The following is a 14,970-nucleotide window of genomic DNA, read 5'->3' on the forward strand; positions in this document are numbered from 1 at the left end:
TCGTCTAACTAGACTGATTTATTGTTTTTCCCAGCTTAAGGCCGAGGAGACTGCCTCCAAGGACGCCGACGACGTCGTCATGCACGACGCCGACGCTCCCGCCGTGGCGGAGTCGTCGAAGGGCAAGGGGAAGGCCCGTCGCAACCGCAAGGGCGCGGCGCCCGGTCCCTCTGCACCCGACGCTTCTGAGCCATCGGCCCCCATCGCGGACAGTCTTACTGTTGCGGCAGACCCTGGATCTTTGAAGCGCTCCGGATCGCCTACGGAGGGCGACCGTCCTGCTAAGGTGCGTCCATCTTCTGCCACTCATTTGTTGTGTGGGGCTAACCCAAGTTCCATCTCAGATGTACGTCTGGGACGCCTCGGCGTCCGGCTTCTCTCAGTACGGCACCCAAGGCCTTATGGTCGAGGGCATGTACGGAGCGAACCCGATTGCCACGGCGCTTGGTGAAGGTGCAAGTGCGATCTTCGATCGCGCGAACACCCTCGGACGCCAGTCGTACGGGGACGGTGAGTTCGATCTAGGCGTGGTCGTCCATAGCCTGGCACAGGTCACGGCGGTCCTGAACGCGTCCGCCTTGAACCTTGGCGCGCTGTGCGCTGCACACACCGCAATGGACGGAACGCGCCGCACTCTTTCGAAGGTGTACCGCCGCGCAACGGCGCGCGAGGTCTTCAGCAAGTTCGACGCGGTACGTGGTCTGAATCGATGTGTTTGTAATGGTACTCATTTGAGTTTATAGTCGGACGACGAAGGCGTGCCGGGCTCGCGTCGCACCAGCCGTTCTACGGGCTCGGAGACGGTGCAGAAGGTCGACGATGAGGCGCGCGCGAAGCGCGATGCTTCTCCGGCGACCGCTGCCCGCGCCGAGGCGGCGTTGACGGACGCTCTGGTCGCTGACTCGGAGGCCGAGCTGGACGACGCCATTTCCGAGGCTGGCAAGGCCAAGGCTCCTCAGGTCACCGAGGGGGCCAGCAACGCTGCCGAGGCGATGGAGGTCGACAACGTCGCCCCCAAGAAGAAGGAGGCGTCGCGCTCGTCCAGCCGCGCTGCGAAGAAGTCCGGCAAGCCCACCACGCGCTCGAGCGCGAAGGAGACGGAGGAGGAGACCCCCGCCATCGCTACACTGCCCGCTGCGTAGGCGGCATGGTCTGGATTGTTGACTTGCACGTATACCCATCCACTCGTTACGTCCGACGTTCGTTTTCCACCCGCTCTGACCCTTACACCGCCTGGTGTGGGCTGAGCTGAGCGTAGTTTATTTATTTTCAGTAGCCTCGCGTTCGGGACGCGGCACCACACTCGTTTACTATCAGATAGCCGTGTACTTAGGACTGTGTAGTCGAGGCATACCCATTCAACGAATTTTGTTTTGTTCTCACAAAGTCTGAGCCTGAAATCGCCTGCACCAGCAATATCAGAGCCTCAGAGAGCTCGTGGAGATTGTGGTCGTCAATCCAGACTGACTCGTGAAGAGTTGTACCCGGTGCAGCGCTTGTGCGTACACCTTCGGTGTATGGCCCTTATTTTGCCATTTTATTCATCTCCCTTTGCCCACCTGCGGCACGTACTTTCTCCGTAGGTTTGACGGTCCTCCGGGACCGGCGCTCGCCAGGTTCGGGAGTTGGGGAGGGTTCCCTGTCCGGGGTTTCGTCGGGGGCGTCGTCCAGGAAGCCCGGAGGCTCACTGCCTTCAACGCCTTCCGACTCGGACTGGTGGTCGTCGTCCTCACGGTCTCGACGGTCAAGATCGTCTCGGCTGTCCGGTCGCACCTGCGCGTCGACTTCCGGCTCATCAGGGAACGAGAAGTCAGGTAGGGGTTGCGCCGGCATAGCGTCGTCGATTTCCTTGAGGATTCCGTCGTCCAAGTCCGCGAGCCCATCAGGACTCACTCGGGCGACTTCGTCCTCGTCCGGCTCGTCAGAGGCCATGAGTTTCTCGAGCTCGTCCGGAGACAAATCGATTAATGAGTGGATTTCGTCGGGCAAGGTTATAGAGGCCCGAGAACGGTAGGGCAACACCCTAAATGCTCCGACTTTATTTTGGAAGACGGTTCCGTCTAGTTCAGCCACAATATAAGAGCCTCCGAGCGTCCGCCGTATGACCACCATGGGCCCGTGGTAACGCGGTAGCATCTTGTCACTGTGTGATTTCTCTATGCGAGTATTCCGGACTAGCACCAAGCTGCCTGGTTTAAAGTCGAGCAGCTTAATAACATGCCCGTATTCGCGTTCATAGCGGTGAAGACGCTCGAGCTTTTCCTTCTCTATTCGAGAGCGGACAAGGCCTACTTCCGCATGATGTTTCGCTAAGGCTCGGGCCCGGTACCCAATCAACTCCTCGCGCGTAAGTGTGCGCAGGGGATAGTCAACGAGCCACGTTGCTTCAGCGATGTCAAATGGCAGGAGCGGATGTGCTCCTGTAACCAAGGAATATGGCGATACACCGAGCCGCTTCCTTAAGGTTACGCGGTCGGCCCACCACACGAAGTGTAGGTGGTTATACCATTTATTCAGCTGCGGTCCGCAGGCTTTCGCTAGCGACTGCCGGATGTCCCAATGTACTTGTTCAACTTTTCCATTGGCTTGAGAGTTATAGGCCGATATGCGGACATGGCGGACGCCATACTCTTTAGAAATCCAGCGCATAGCGGACTTCATAAGGGACGCATTATCGGTCACGATTTCCTCGGGACAACCCCATCGACAGAGTATTTCCTCGAGTATGAATTTAGCTATAGTGACCGCGTTCTCAATGCGAAGCGCGCGGCCTTCCAGCCAATTAGAGAGACTGTCCCTTGCGTGGACAATGTATTTGAAGCCTCTCGATGCGGGCGTCATATGCATGGTGTCTATGTGGACGACCTGGAATAAAGACGGCGTGAAAGTTACCACCGGCGGTATGCGCGCCAATGCTTTCAAGCGTTCTTGACACGGGTGGCACGTCTGTATGAACCACTCCACGTCTTCGTTCAGTCCAGGCCAATAGAACCGTACTGACAGTAGTTGTTGTGTCGCGTACACTCCTCGATGGCCTAAGCTATCATGCGCTTGTTGCAGCATTTCGATGCGCTTATTTTGTGGCACATAGAGTTGTGGTAACTCATCGCGTTCGACGCGATAGAGTTTTCCACCGGATACGACATAATTCCTTCGCAGCCGCTCAGCTATCGGAGCCGCGAGGTCAAAGGCGGACTTGTTTGTGGCAAAGTCCGGGTTTTCCACCCATCTGAGCCAGGTCTCGAGATCCTGATCAAGAAGTCGGTGTTTATTCTTCCGCGACGCGGTAGGATACTCCACAAGCTGCTCATATATGGAGAGGGGGTCGGGCGTATGGATCGTCATGCAATAATAATCGCTAGACTCTCCGAACCCGGCGTCCTTCAGTTGTGCAGAGCGTATGCGATTAAATTCCGCTGTTTCCAGCTTAGCACGCTCTAGCTCGACGTCGAAGTCCCCCACACCATGAGCTATTCCCTCAGGTAGTGTTTGTTCGACCGCCCAAGTGGGCAAAGGGTGAGGCAATCCCTCGGGGATTGACTCAGAAGAAATTAGCGTCTGGACTTGGGTTGGCTCGTCGCGTCGCCTGAGTCCGTCGGCCATTTCCGAAAGGACCAACTCGGCGACTGCCGACGCGTCCGTTGGCTTTAAGTGGTGGTATTTTTCCAGTTCCTGCACCAGATGTTCCTTGCCCGAAGTCTCGGTACACTCGGACCCGGAGGGTCGAACGACGGAGACTGGACCGCTTTGGAGGTACAGTACATGGGGTAGCGTCGCGGTGGCACGGTCGGACTTAGGTACGGAGTCGCCGGCAGCTAAGTACTGCTCGACGTCCCCTTCCATTCCTGGCCACCACATGCGACTGGAAATGAGGGCGAGTAATTCCTCGGCTTCCCCATTAATGCTAGCCTCGCGCGCGGCATTCATAATGAACCACCGGTCGCGCGGCCATATGAGTAGAGCGGTGCGACCACCCTGTAGTATCTTGTAGATTCGGCCGGTCTTTGTCATGCGATACTCAGTAGCGAGCTTGCATAATTGTTCCCAGCGCTCCTCGGTGATATCCACCGGGTTCCAGTTGAAGTAATCGCGTAGGTCCCACAGTAGATCATCGAGTTCAAGATATTCTTCCGAACGCGGAAACTCGCGATATTTCGCTAGAGTCTCCTCATCGTTCAGGTTCAGGATCGGGTCCGGTAGGCGGATAGGACCTTTCCGTCTAGAGGGCTCAGCCTGGTTAAATACGAACAGACCGGGCGCGCTCTGAGTGATTTTAGGATTAAGCCATTCATCCTTGAATTGGGTAAAAGCCTCCTTAACTCGACGAGCCTTCGCAAAGACCTTGTCTCGATCTAGCTCGTCAAGTTCGGTATGGAGGTAGCCTCCGCGTGTATCGATTTTGTCTCGGAAGTCTTCGATAGGCAAGGTGTCGTCAGGCAGACCATCCTTGACTTCGAATCCATCCAAGCCTTGTGGCTCATCTTCCTCCTCGTCCGCCGGGTCTCGCACTGGATCTCCTTGCTGCCACGGTCGCCGCGATAGTGCGTCCGCGATCGCATGGGATTTTCCAGGTACATGGCGAAGCGTGAAGTGGAAGAACAAGACTTGCTCGATCCACCGGTTGACATTGGCGTTGGGGCCGCAGCCTGGATTACTGAGCATGCCCTTGAGGAACTTAGCATCAGTCTCCACGACCAGTTTCCGGCACCCGACAAGCCAGTGATAAGCGCTCTGTAAGGCCTTCATGACGCCGAACAGTTCCCGCTTAGGTTGAGAGAATCTGGCCTCTCGCTCTGTCAAGAGCATTGATCCGAAGCGACAGTAGTAGAACTCCTTTACATCACTCGGATTTATTTGTAGGATGAACCACCCAACCGCTATATAAGATGTGTCGACGCCGAGGACAGTGTCCCAGTCGGTCTTATAACTGACGGGCTTCAGCGGCGGACTCTTTAATAGAGCGGTTTTTAGTTCGTTCTGCGCGTAGCTCTGAGGTAGCTCCCACGCAAAGGGTACGCCATTTCGCGTGAGCATCACCAAAGGGTCTGCCTTGACGGCGTAGTCCTTTATGAACATTCGGAAAACGCCGGTGAGTCCGAGGAACTGCCGGACTTCAGAGACGTCGTGGCAAGGGCCCCAGCGCTCAATGACGCCTACGCGGTCTTCTTCCGGTCGTCGGCCCTCGTATGTACACAGGTGTCCGACGACTAGTATTTGAAGGGCTATCAAGAGCGACTTAAGACCCGAAAAGGTGCCGCCTGAATATCCCATATGTTGTAACACTCTGTTGACGTTGAGCAAGTGCTCCCAAACAAAGCGTCGGATGCCTGGATTTTCCGGGATAGTCTCAAAGGACCCGTCCGGAAGTTCATAGCGGGTTTCCGGTCCTCGTATCGGTACATCATCGATATACGGAATCGTTATGTCCGGTATAAGAGGCCGTAGGATAGTTGTGACATCGTCGTGGAATATAGGGACCGCATTAGTCCATCCCATCGGCAATGTACGAAGTCTAAACGCTCCGAAGGGCGTCTGAAAGGTAGTCAAGTCGCGAGAGGACTCGGCGAGTAGCCGCTCATCGTAACCGACATACAAATCAAGTATACCGCCACAGGCGCGACCAGCGAACCAATTGGCTAGATCGTCGGTCGCCGGAGGTACACCTGAGTGCGCGATAGTAACCGCATTTAAGGGCTCGAGGCTATGGACCAGTCGGAGGCTCTTGCCGTCCTTCTTAACCACGCAGAACCACTTCGAGCGGTAGGAAGAATTAGACGGCTCGTACACGCCAGCCTTAATCTTCTTGAGAATAATCGCACAGATTTCCTCGTACAATCCAGGCGGAATGGGGATATTGCGCTCTACCCAAGGCTTATGCGGTACGACCGGTATTGAGACAGGAGGGAAGAAGTCCTCACGGAAGCTTCCTCGCTGCTCATCGTTCCAAGCAAAGGTCTTGTTGTGGGCGCAATACATCCAATCCCTTAGTTTACATTCTTCTGGCGAAAGCAGGTCGCCGTGAAGTTTATGTACCTGTTCCCGACGCTCAGCGGTATATCTTCCGGTGGGCGTGAACTCGGGTGGATTGGTAGGCAATTGTGGCATATCCTTCTCAGGATCACCAAGGATGTGGCGCTCGATGCGGAATTCCTCCGGTACAGTGCCGTATACAGGCCGCACCTTGAGAGCCACCGGTTTATATTTCCTTCCAGCGAGGACGGCTGCGTCTACGTCCGGTCGCTGGGGAAGTGCATCCACTGCTCGCTGAATCACCGTATCTACAGTGCAGGGCACGCTGGACGGTTGGTTCGGACACCCCTCTCGACCATCGACAGTTCGCGAAGTAAAGGTACTCGCTGATTCCGCCTCCGGTCCGTGAAAGAAGTTGTATAAAATAGTCTTGTCCTTCTCGTCCTTGATTTGGTCCGCGTTCAGAGACGCTTGCAAAAAGGCAGATTGAAGGTTGACTTGTGTGAAGGTCGTCGACGCTTGCGGTCGCATGACGCTACGGATTATGATTTCTTGATTTTCGTCCATCTCGATTTGTAGAGCCGCTTCTCCCTGATCCTCGAGAGAAGAGATCAGTTCGCAGAAGCGTCCGGAAAACCCGGATGAGCGCGGACGTGCTCAGGAATTACGCCTCGGGCGTATGTGTGCATAGTAACCTTATTGCCAGTGTTAGGGCAAGTAATGGTCACCTCCTGGTTGCCGTCGCGGTCATTGGTATATACGGACTCGCACAGAGTATCAAAAGGTCTCCCTAATAATACTCGGAAAGCGCCGGTGTCCGATATGTGGCACTGCAAGTACACCGTGATCCCAGCGAAGTCAAAGGGAATATTCCTCGCTAGGCCCAAGGTCGAGTTGACCTGGTTATTGGCGCTTTGCATGCGTATGGTAACGGTCGGGTCGTAGGAGGCGCCGCGGTCTCGCGCGCAATCCTTAGACATGGATACGATTTGTGAACCACTGTCCAAGATACTTTCATCCGGACCATTGTTATTAATATTCGGCCAGACGGTACGCAGTGTCGCCGAAGGTTCGCCCGCGAAGATAACATCGGAGCGACCGCGTTCAGGCAGACTCTGGTATACCTCGAGTCGGGCGTCAATCTGCACATAGGACCCGATGGGTACCTTAGTGTGGGCGCACGACGGTAGCTCGACCGTCGTGGTAATGACCTCGTTCTCGAGTGCGGCCCAATTCACCTGAACTGGATCGTCGGACTCGCTACCTCGGCCGAGATTGGGGCGCTGTCCTTGGGCGTAGCCCAATTCTTTGCGTTGGTAAGCTTCAGTGAGCAAAGCCACACGCAGGACTTTGCCAAAGTTGTCGTCGATCTCGCGCTTCCTAGTCAACAATTTCCTTAGAAGGTCTTGTAGAGTAGGACTGACTCCCAGGAATTCGCGCAGCGTAATTCCGGTCATCGGGCACTTGGTCGACAATAATTTCTCTAAGACATCTTCCGAGTCTACAGAGGTTTGTATAGGAGCCTGGACCTTCGCCGCGGGCTTCGCGCGACTTGCTTCACCGGGCGCTGCGCCGGGCTTAACAGGTAATGCAGAAGGGCGTTGGTCAATGGGTATAAATCGCGTCTCGGGCACAGAGCGATAGGGATGAGCAGGACCGGCCTGCGGTACAGGGCCGGGCTGCGAATTCGTAGTCTTAGCATTGGGCGCCTTAGCAGGCGTCGCATACACGGACTTGTTTGGATTTTGTGGCAACGAACTAGCTGCTGGTTTTAACTGGCTCTCATCACGCCCCCAGCGTTTATCAAGGTATTGGGCGTGAATCCCTGAACCCATCAAAAACCCTGGGACGACCCCTCCTGGACCGACGGTGGCTGAGCCATCTCGCCGACAGGCGGGTTGTTGTAATGAGCGATCTGCTCCGGGGAGAGCTGCTCGGTGAACTCATCCCAACCGGGAGGAACGTCCAAGCCTGAGTCCAGTATGACACTCGGCTGTTGCTGCGGGATGCCCCACATGCCTGAGTTGGTGTATTGACCAATGTAGTTCATGAAAGGAGCGACCACATATTGGTTAACAGCCGCCTTCATTTGCTGCCACTTAGTACGCATCGGCAGGTCAAGCGGACCATTGCGACGCGGTATAATTTCGCCTGACTTAGTGCGGAAGCCTCCAGCGTTATCGGGTACGATCTCGCCGGACTTAATCGCATTCTGACAATCAGGGCAATTGTTCATGAAGTGGCCGACCTCGCCACACCAGTTGCAAGTATATTGAGGTCGAGGGGGACCGCGCTGTCCGCCACCATAATTATTTTGGGGTCGGTTGAACGATCCAGGGTAGTTGGGTCGGAACCCACCGCCTTGCGGGGCGGCGCTGTTCGTGTTGAGCGACAGCTGGTTGGTGAGGCGCTGAATCGTCTCTTGGATCATCGCGAAGTTCTGATCGGACTTGGTACGTCCTTGCGCGAGCTCGGTATGAACTTCGGACTGTAGGCTACGTATAGCGGTCTTAGTTTCCCTTTCGCCTTGGCTAGCGCGCTCAGCAAATTCGTGGAAATCCTGCTCGAGTTTAACTAAGCGAGATTCACTGTCGCCCGAGTAAGATACAGCGCGCGAGGCGGAGGCCGCGGAGGTCTGGATAGACGCGACGGGATAAGCGTCGCCAATGGCGTTCTGAGCTGCAGTGAAACCGCGGCGCCAGACTTCGCGCATAGTGGCAACAATATCCTCCCATCGGTAACCTCCTTCGACGATGGATGTGTTAGTCGGCCGTTCCGGAGGATTTGCGTTTTCCTTGCCGGGTACCTCAAGACTGCTCGACTTGCCGACCAACATCATGTCGAGGGTCGCAAGGAACTGAGGCGTGCAGACAGCGGCGAGGCGCGAGCAGACTTCAAAATTCGAAATCTTGTAGTTGCTACGGCCGAGTTTGAGAATACACGGTGCAAAGCGACGGAGGAACACGTTTCCACGAGTCCCATCCTGCTCGCCAAGTCCGCGGAACTCGCTACAAATTTGGCTGAGCTCTGCAAGCGTTCCGGACTGCTGACCCGATATTTCAGGGTACTGTTCCAGGATCGCCTTAACAAAGTCGTCCCATGGTTTGTTTTTGAATGCGAGCGCCAGCTCCTCCCACAAGATGCGCGTAGCAGTCTTTTTAGCGTGGAGAGGCGCCTTAGCGATTTTGTCCGCATCGGACGTGATCCCGTGATCTTTGAGGTATGTATCAAGATCTCGTAGGAACAAAGGCAAGCCACTCATATCATCCTCGTCGAAGCGAGGGGCGTCAGACGCCGTATGAGAGTAGCGAGCGGTAGACATTGGTTTGGGAATAGAAGTAGAAGTCGAAGTCGGAATAGAAGGAACGGGACGGGATATACGAGTCGGATTCGGAGTCGGAATGATTCTGGAAGCTGGAGTCGGAGTCGGTTCTTCGGTCGTGGCTGGTTCGGTACGGTCGCGAGTCGGAAATAATTCAGAGAGAGACGGAGTCGAATCGTCGGACAGAGAGCTCAAGGGGGATGAAGCGCGTGGACCCTGTGTCGCGGCCGGTTCGGGCTCGATGGAAAGACGAGAGAATGAAGCAGAGAGGTCGTTGGCGACCGAGAGAGAAGTAGGAGAAGGAGGGTTCGGTTCTGTGTCCTCAGGGAAAGCACCTGGTAAGGTGTCGTCCGCTTTGGATGTTTCTACCGGACGTTGGGTAACGGATTTCCGGGGTGATGCTGATCGCGATGGGCGACTGGCTTGTTCCGCTAGACGCGCTCGCTCTTTGGCCTTTCTCTTGGATCGCTCGGATGTAGAGCTATCCCAGTCCGGTCTTAGAGCCGAGAGGCTGGATTTTTGTCCAGGAGCCGTCGTGACGGTACCCGAAAACACAAGTAGAATTGGAGAGGGCCTTAATATGACTCTCGAAGTTCGCTCAGCAGCTAGTAATTTGCTGGCTAACACAGAAATATCCCCTCGCGGTGGGCTCCAGATGATGGGATCGTACGCTCACGAAAGACGCGAAGTACAGTCTAGCTAGACGATCCACACAACCAAACACCAACAACCACGATAGCAATGAACACGCTAGACTGGAGGCGCTACGAGAGCGGGCGAGTCCGAGTATTTATATTACTTGGGGATAGTTTGTGTTGTTTATGCCAGTTCCAGACGAGCTGGACTGAAGCGAGAAGTCGAGTGGGGCAATCGGACGTCTCGGCGTTCTGACGAGCGCTTTCGGGTTGATTGAAGTTCACAAGGCGGTTTAATGCGCTCGGAAGTTCAGGCTTTTATGATGTGTAAAGTGCGGGTTAACGCGGTTGTGTTTATTTGGTGTGGTGTGTAGGTACTAGGGCTTCTCTGCGCGGGGCCGGAAAAGTCCCCGAATCGTATGTAGGTCTCGGTATATAACTTGAACGCGTCGTCTCGGCCGTCCAGACCGCGCGGTAACACACAATGCCTATCTCTGAGTCAAAATCCAACTATAACGCCTATCCGCGCGTTCTCCTGTCCGAATAATCGCGCAATGACTGCGGTTCCTGGCGGTAGAGCGGTTGACTGGTCGGGTATCCTCCTGCGCCGCGATGCCGGGCGCGATTCCACACTTGTTGATGTTTACCAAGGCAAGGCCGGCCTGGTTTCCACCCGTTCCCTTGTGCGCGACGCGGCTCAGAGGCCTGCGCGGCGGGGAGCGTACAGTCTGGACTGTCGATACGCGGGGAGCGAAGCCCTTGCCGGGGCGGACAGCGCTTGGCGGCGCCGACGCTCGGTTCGGAGTTCAACTCGGCGATGTCCGAGATCACGAGCTCGGACCCGAAGTTCCGGTCTCGGACCCGAAGTCACGTGTAGTCACGTTGATGGTTCGAGTTCCGCTTGCGCGGTGCTCTGCGTGTCTCCGCATGACGGCGAGCAGCAGGAAGGCTTGTCCGAGCCCCAACAATAATCTAGATTCTCTTGACACAGCAGGGCAAGAGGACTGAAGGCTTGAGGCGCGTATAGCGCGGCTACTTGATTAAGTAGGGCCCGCCAAAGGACTCGCAGGATGTCATCGACGACGCGCAGACTCGTGATCAGGCGCCGAAGAGCTCGCTGCTATCCTTGGTCAGTCATTGCAGACGGATAATGCTGCGGACTAGTTGTATTGAAGGTTAGGAAGCGTGGCGCTCCTGGTTTTCTATGTCATAAAATACCCCCGACGCGCCCGTTGTACAGTCGCGACGGCGGTGCAGTATATACGGATCCGCCCATACAATCTAGACCAAGTCGACTATATATCGCTTGTTTATGTATGTTTTTCCGCGTTTTTCAGCCGCAGGGCGTATCACCATGCGGTCAGGGCAACCTCCATATATAATCCGTATGTCTTGCACTCGTCACTGACATCGCCCTTCGCATCGATGTCGAACACTGTATCTCCCACCACATCTTCGGACGTTACGGCGGTAAGCGCCAGACCACAGCGCGCCTGACGCCGAGCTCATCCAAACCGTTGTATAGGAGGTTCTAGCCTTGATCAACGCCGCGTTTTCCGAGCGCGACGAGGCCAAGGCACGCTTAGAGGTTGCCACTATAAAGCTGGGCGACATTCAAGCGCGTGAGGCTCTTTGCGACGAGAGAGAGTTTGAAGCTCGCGATGCTCAGAAGCAGCTGGCCTTGACATGTCGGCGCCAGGCAGCGGACCTGCGAGATGTCAAAGCGAACTTCATCAACTTGTTCAACAAGTTCTATTGGAAGTTGCGTCGCGTAAGTGATCTCAAATGCCTTCGTTCATCATCTCATGTTCAAGCAATAGCTTCAAGACGATCCTGAAGAGATGAAGGAGGTCGTTGCAGATTTGAAAAGGACGCTGGAGGTGTACGAGGTCACCAAGACCAAGTACAGTGACGACGAAGATCTGGAGTGCACCTTTGACGACGAAGAGCACATGTAACTGGACTTCGTCGACGTCAATGTCTCGCTCTGGCCCCATTTCGTGGAGTCTGCATGGAATGTTACGCTTTTACATTGTTTGTCTATGAATTGACGTCTGGCGTGCATGGTGATGAAGTTAGAAAAGGCCCGACAACTTATAAGAAGGTATTGCGCGACTCCACATCAGTGTGTTATTGCGTCATTGAGCGACTCTGCTTGCGCGTGTCTTGCCTCGGTACGCCTACGTACGACTTCTCCGCTGCGAGCCCACCCGGTCGCTTGCACTGCTCCTGGGAAGATCAAACGTTCAGCGCGTAAAATGCGAGCGTCGCGGATCGACCGTGTAGCGTTCTCCAATCAACAATTTGTTCATACGTATCTTCGAACATAAACTCCCCATTACCTTGCATACCGTCATATTTAAACACCTCACCTGTCGGACTCGTCACACGGGCCGTGAAGTGAAGCGCGTCGTAGTAAATGACGCCTCTCAAGACGTATTCGCATCTTCCGTTCATGAGCATGGCCGAGAAACGCGGGCGGATCCTGTGGTGTTCAGGCTGGACGTCAAAGACAAGAAATGGCGCACGCATGAGCAGTTTGGCGCGCTGTTGTAACCTTCGACCGCAAGTCGTACAGTCTCTCATCGAGGTGCACGGCATTCCGGAAAACCATTTCGATGGTACATCTTCTTCGTACATGGGATCTTCTATGAACAGGCTATTGTAATCTCGAGTGCGATGGCCGGTTGGGATGTGATGTTGAACGTCTGTTCTGCAGAACGTCTGTCTGCGTATCACTACAGTTGGCAATTTGGTGGCCGCCCTTATCACCTCGACGACACTTGTTAATTGGTTGTATCGGAACTTGGTATGGTCGATTTGTTCTAATAAGTCGCGCAACGTGTCCCTCGCTGTACACATTGTCGCCTCGCCCCGTATACCGTTTCTGACGTCGCGCGCTATAGAACGCATGGGAGACTGTCCCCAGTTCTCCAACATCGGCATCCACATGTGTTCATCTTCGGCGACCATCCACGCAATGATCGCAAGCACAGTGTCATAAGCACAACTGTTGTCACTCCAGCGCGGACCGTGTGTGAGCAGGGGCTCAGGCGTATCTTCTGACGTGCTCTCAGGACTTTGCATGCGCACCTTTTTGCGAATGACCGAGACGCCCTCTACGGCGCGACGCTTGTTGTCCTTCCTCACCTCTTCCAAGGGTACGAAAGCCCGGTGGATATGTTCTTTGGGTAAACTACCTTTATTCTCCGCGTTCACTGTTATGTCCTGCCAATCAATGGCAGGTGACGGCGACGAACACCAAACGTCCAAGTTCGACCACTGTCCTTTGCTGTCGTACACGGGTTTACCGTCTCGCCATTTTATCGCGGCTGCTACCGTCGCAGGCATGTATTCTGCACCCCGCCACTTCCGGTACTGAGCAATAAGATCTAAGCGTCTATGCGCATTTATATGGGACGGTAATTGACCTTCGTACCGTAGCTTTGTTATGTCGTCCAAGAGTTCCAATTCCCTGAATTCTTGACGCAAAGCCCCGCTACAACCACCTGTGATCTTACCCTCTTCAAATTTGCGAATGATTGCGGTGCCGTCTGAGCTGCGTCCCCGGGATAGCGCAACATAATAAGCATGATGATTACGACAATCTTGTAAATCGACTACGTTTATATCTCTTGACTTTCCTTGTGACGCATAATCGGTCATCGCAAAGTTCGGCAACACCTCAACCTGAGATCTTGAGACTTTTAGCTTGCTATTCAGATGTGGCATGTCGCATTTCACAGAGTTTGTAGTGCGCACCATCGGGACGACGTTGGGAGGTAGACCCGGGAACTGCACATTCGTCGGCGGATTGTCCAGCTTTACGAACAGGGTATTCAACGTGAGTCGTCCATTTCCCATATCTCTAGCATCCCAACCGTAAACGATGCCTTCCTGTCCCTTTGTCATTGACAGTTCGGTGGCGGCATTCGTCCGTATCATGACGGGCATCCCACGACATAGAGCTAATCGACCGGGTATACGCAAGTCACAGAAAGTCGGCGGCTGTTTCCACAGCAGTTCCTGAATGTGCACGGGTATAGGCGTGGATACACTGTCTTGTCCTACGCGTAGCCTGTCTTCCGCATAGAAGTACTCAAGAACTTGTCCCGTTTCCTGTGCGTATCGGCGCACTCCTAAGTCGTTGATACCGTCTTTGATAATGTTATGCGCGGTTATTATTGAAGCATGCCGGTACCGTTCGGACGTTATGTCGATCTTGCTAAGGGGTGATACTGCAAGTCGCGATCTCAACCATGCGAAGTCTCTTGCGTCGCAAGCACAGAATCTCATGTTCTCCAGCGCACGGATCATTCTCAGGTCGTCTTTAGTGCATCCCTTTTGGCGCATGTTCGATCTCAAGATTACGACGTCCGTGACAAGGTGCCACAAAACCTTCCCGAGCGCTGCTTTCTGACTCTTCGCGTCTGTGCTGTATCGCCCAATGGTCCTGCTGTACAGCGAACCGTGTTCTCCACCGGCGACCGGGGGCAATTGGGCGAAATCTCCAGCGAATATTATGTTAAACTTTCCGAATGGTTCATCGGGCTGATTCTGAATCTCGCACAACGTCCTCCCTATGGTGTATAAGTCCAAACATGACAACATGGAGACCTCGTCTATGAATATGTAATCCACGCCTTGCAACCGGCTCTTCACCTCACCGCGATTCTTCATGTTCAAGAAACCAGAGTTTACCTTCTTGTCGTTGATACCTAGAACGTAGTGATATGTTGACCCTTTCACCAACGATGCCGCTGTACCTGTTGGCGCCAGGATGAGAAACCGAAAACCTTCGCCTCTAGCAATGAATAGCGCTTGAATCGCCTTTATTACTTGCGATTTACCCGTGCCTGCCATGCCCGCGATGTACATTCGAAGCTGAGGCATACCGGGCGTGGATGCATGGTTTTCCACCATTCGGAATGCTCTCTCTTGGTCTTCGTTTAAATTGTACTGTCGCGCTATGTTCTCTATCAAGTTTACACGGTCCGGTGCTACGAAACTGCGAGTTAAATACGCTTTGTTCACTACGTCGAC

General features: G+C 54.5%; 4 protein-coding genes across 4 annotated transcripts; 1 reads left to right on the forward strand and 3 right to left on the reverse strand.

The window, feature by feature from the left end:
• Nucleotides 1–11,352: 11,352 nt before the first annotated feature.
• Nucleotides 11,353–11,885, forward strand: SCHCODRAFT_02598341 (uncharacterized protein; the record flags this gene model as incomplete). Its single annotated transcript, XM_050344027.1, has 3 exons — nt 11,353–11,397; nt 11,453–11,698; nt 11,748–11,885. 3 exons carry the CDS (start codon nt 11,353–11,355, stop codon nt 11,883–11,885), a joined length of 429 nt encoding a protein of 142 aa, XP_050201104.1.
• Nucleotides 11,886–12,165: 280 nt separating this feature from the next.
• SCHCODRAFT_02665556 (uncharacterized protein) lies at nt 12,166–12,384 on the reverse strand (the record flags this gene model as incomplete). The annotated part of the gene is made up of 1 exon (XM_050346547.1): nt 12,166–12,384. The coding sequence occupies one exon, from the start codon at nt 12,382–12,384 to the stop codon at nt 12,166–12,168; it is 219 nt and encodes a 72-aa protein (XP_050201105.1).
• An 843-nt stretch (nt 12,385–13,227) lies between these two features.
• On the reverse strand, nt 13,228–13,419 carry SCHCODRAFT_02473362 (uncharacterized protein; the record flags this gene model as incomplete). The annotated part of the gene is made up of 1 exon (XM_050342720.1): nt 13,228–13,419. A coding segment is annotated over one exon (192 nt), but the record flags the coding sequence as incomplete, so codon positions are not given.
• SCHCODRAFT_02479489 (uncharacterized protein) lies at nt 13,411–14,538 on the reverse strand (the record flags this gene model as incomplete). Its single annotated transcript, XM_050342771.1, has 1 exon — nt 13,411–14,538. A coding segment is annotated over one exon (1,128 nt), but the record flags the coding sequence as incomplete, so codon positions are not given.
• Between the last annotated feature and the right edge of the window lie 432 nt (nt 14,539–14,970).

This window comes from Schizophyllum commune (genome assembly GCF_000143185.2).
Source record: "Schizophyllum commune H4-8 unplaced genomic scaffold SCHCOscaffold_4, whole genome shotgun sequence".
NCBI classification, from domain to species: Eukaryota; Fungi; Basidiomycota; class Agaricomycetes; order Agaricales; family Schizophyllaceae; genus Schizophyllum; species Schizophyllum commune.